This window comes from Tupaia chinensis, unplaced genomic scaffold (genome assembly GCF_000334495.1).
Source record: "Tupaia chinensis unplaced genomic scaffold, TupChi_1.0 Scaffold000258_1, whole genome shotgun sequence".
Classification (NCBI taxonomy): Eukaryota; Metazoa; Chordata; class Mammalia; order Scandentia; family Tupaiidae; genus Tupaia; species Tupaia belangeri.
Window position 1 is genome coordinate 1981235 of NW_006159738.1, and position 2523 is coordinate 1983757.

The 2523-nt window shown below is 60.3% G+C and overlaps 1 protein-coding gene across 1 annotated transcript in view; it reads right to left on the bottom strand.

Annotated features, from left to right (window-relative positions):
* The window catches only part of SETD1B (SET domain containing 1B, histone lysine methyltransferase), a 31520-nt gene that overhangs the window by 9355 nt on the left and 19642 nt on the right, over positions 1-2523 (bottom strand). Inside the window, 4 exon segments of the mRNA XM_027772164.1 lie at positions 3-92; positions 475-987; positions 2198-2303; positions 2390-2523. Coding sequence (XP_027627965.1) covers positions 3-92; positions 475-987; positions 2198-2303; positions 2390-2523 — 843 coding nt within the window.

Below are 2523 nucleotides of genomic sequence, written 5' to 3' on the forward strand. Positions count from 1 at the left end.
GGGGGGCGGGGGTGGCGGGGGGGGCGGCAGTGGTGGCTGCGGGGCCAAGGAGAGTGTAGTGGGGGGCTCGGGCTCTCTGAGCAGGTCCGCTTCTGCAGAGAAGGGAGACAGACCATCAGCATCTCATCCCCGCGGCTCCCGGTGCCCTCGGGCTCCCTACTCTGCCCCATCTGCAGCCGCTGCAGTGACCACAGACCCCTGCCCCTGCTACTGGGCATCCTCTGGGACCAGTGCCAATGAGTGGGCCATGGGAGCCTGGGCTGCGGGTCCGGAGAGACTTAGACAGCGACGCTCTCCTGCTCCCACTCTGCCCGCATGACACAGTCTCCCTCTGACCCCCCACAAGGGAGGCCCTCTCTGTGTACCTGGTTTGAAAAAGGAAACAGGTTTGGGAGGGTGAAGTGATCTACCTGAGGAGCTGGGGTCGATCCTGCCTCCCTGCCCACAGCCCTTCCAGGGAGCTGCCGGGGTTACCTGGAACACGCTCGGGGGGTGATGGAGGCCGGGCCTCCACCTCTTGGGTGGGTGGCTCTGGGGACAGCAACATGTCTCTGTCGTCTTGGTTCACGCCTGGCTCCTCAGGAGGCTCCTTGCAGCTCGCCAGCTCCTCAACACCCACAGGTACCGGGGGCTCCTCCAGGGCCAGGGGCTGCCCCTCTGGGACTTCATCCTCAGCCCCGATGGCCACCTCCTCTTCTGTGCCCCCCAAGTCCATGGCAGGCGCTGCTGTGGCCAGAGACGCTTCTTCCCGGTCCTCCTCAAAGTCCTCAGGGCCTGCGGGAGCCATGGCCTCGTCTGCAGCCGCCGCCACCTCCTCCTCTTCTTCCTCCCCCTCCTCCTCCTGCACCGCCGCCTCCGCTTCATCCTCTGAGGACTCGGATGAGGACTCAGACTCGGAGTCGGAGCTTGACTCGAAGTCCGAAGACTCGGAGCTCTCGCTGGGTGACTCAGCCTCGGCTTTGGAGGTTGTGACACTCACAGTCTCCTCTGGAGGAGGACACAGCGAGAAAGACATCTGTCAACCGGGGGCACCACCACCCCGTCGACGCGTCCCACAAGGTCACAGACGGCTGGAACACGCCCTCAGATGTGAGTGTGTGTTTGCGTGGGGGGGGCTTAATGAGGCATCATTTAGTAATTTGCTTTATTTATTTTTTTTGAGAGGTTTTTGCTATAGGGCATGTGCGCAAGCCAGACAGAGACAGAGAGACAGAAAGCAAGAAATCACCCCCCAGGGGGGATGGCCATGCCCCAATGCCTTCTCCTCCATTCTCCTCTCGGGATCTTGGGCACGCACACGCACCCAGAGTGAGTTTTAAGCCACCGGGTCTGGGACGTGAACCGCGGTTGACTATGTGGGAGTCCAGCGACATAGCCATTACGCGAACTACTGGTCCCCAGTAATTTGCTTTTTTAAACTTTGCTATAAGTGTGCTTGCCAGAGAGTCAGACAGAGAGTGGGAAAGTGAATTCCCCCTCAGAGGGATGGCCACACTGCGGTCCCCTCTCCTCCAGTCTTCTCTCGGGATTCTGGGCACACATGCACGTCCAGCCTGGCTTTCCAGGCTGCTAGGCCCAGGACGCCAATGCATAGTCAGCCAAGTGGGATCCAGCGCCTTAATTGCCGTGCACCTGCCTGGCCCAATTATTGCTTATTTTTAATTGCCAGAGGGCTTGGGCATTCACCAGAGACAGAGAGGAAGGGGAAGGGAGAGAGGGAAGGAGGGGGCACCCACCAACGAGGTGTGGTCATGCCACCATCCCCTCCCCTCCATTTCTCCACCCCTTCATGCTTGGTGTGTCTTCTAAGCCTCTGGACTGGGACTCAGGATTTGAACTATGGTCAGCCATGCGGGATCCAGCTGCCTTAACCACCAGGTCACAGGGCTGGTCCACTCGTTATCTTATTTTAAAAACTGAGGTGAAACCCACATAACTGAAGACGAATTGTCCATTTTAAAGTGACTCGCGCCAGGGCATTCTGTACACGGCTGACAGTGCGAGCCCTACCTCCAGCCCGTGCTAAGTGACTGTCGGCAGTTCCCGGGGCAGCCCTCCCCAGTCCTGTGCCTCGACTCACCTCACCTCGCCCAGGTATGTCACAGTACGTCCCAGTGTTTAATGAGTTAGTATGTTCAAAGCGTGGAAATTGCACTCCTGAGTGGGCCCCACCCTGCTGCTGCGCCTCCCTGCTCACCTCCATCGGAGTCTTCCTCGCCCTTGTCGCTCGCCTCGGACAGGGCTGCGACATCCTCATCGTTCTCGGACTCATCCCTGTCGTCACTGTCTTCCTCATCGTCCTCCTGGGCAGGGGAACAGATGGGGACCGGTGAGCGTGAGGGCCCGGGCCCCAGCCCAGCCCAGCCCCCACACGGAGGACGCCGCCGACCTTGTCTGATGTGGACGAAGACGAGGAGGAGGAGACCTGGCTCCTGGGGCCTTCCTCCTCTTCCTCCTCCTCCGCCTCCTCCTCCTCTCCAGCTTCCTCCTCTGTGCTTTCCCGCTCTTACTCCTTGTCGGAGG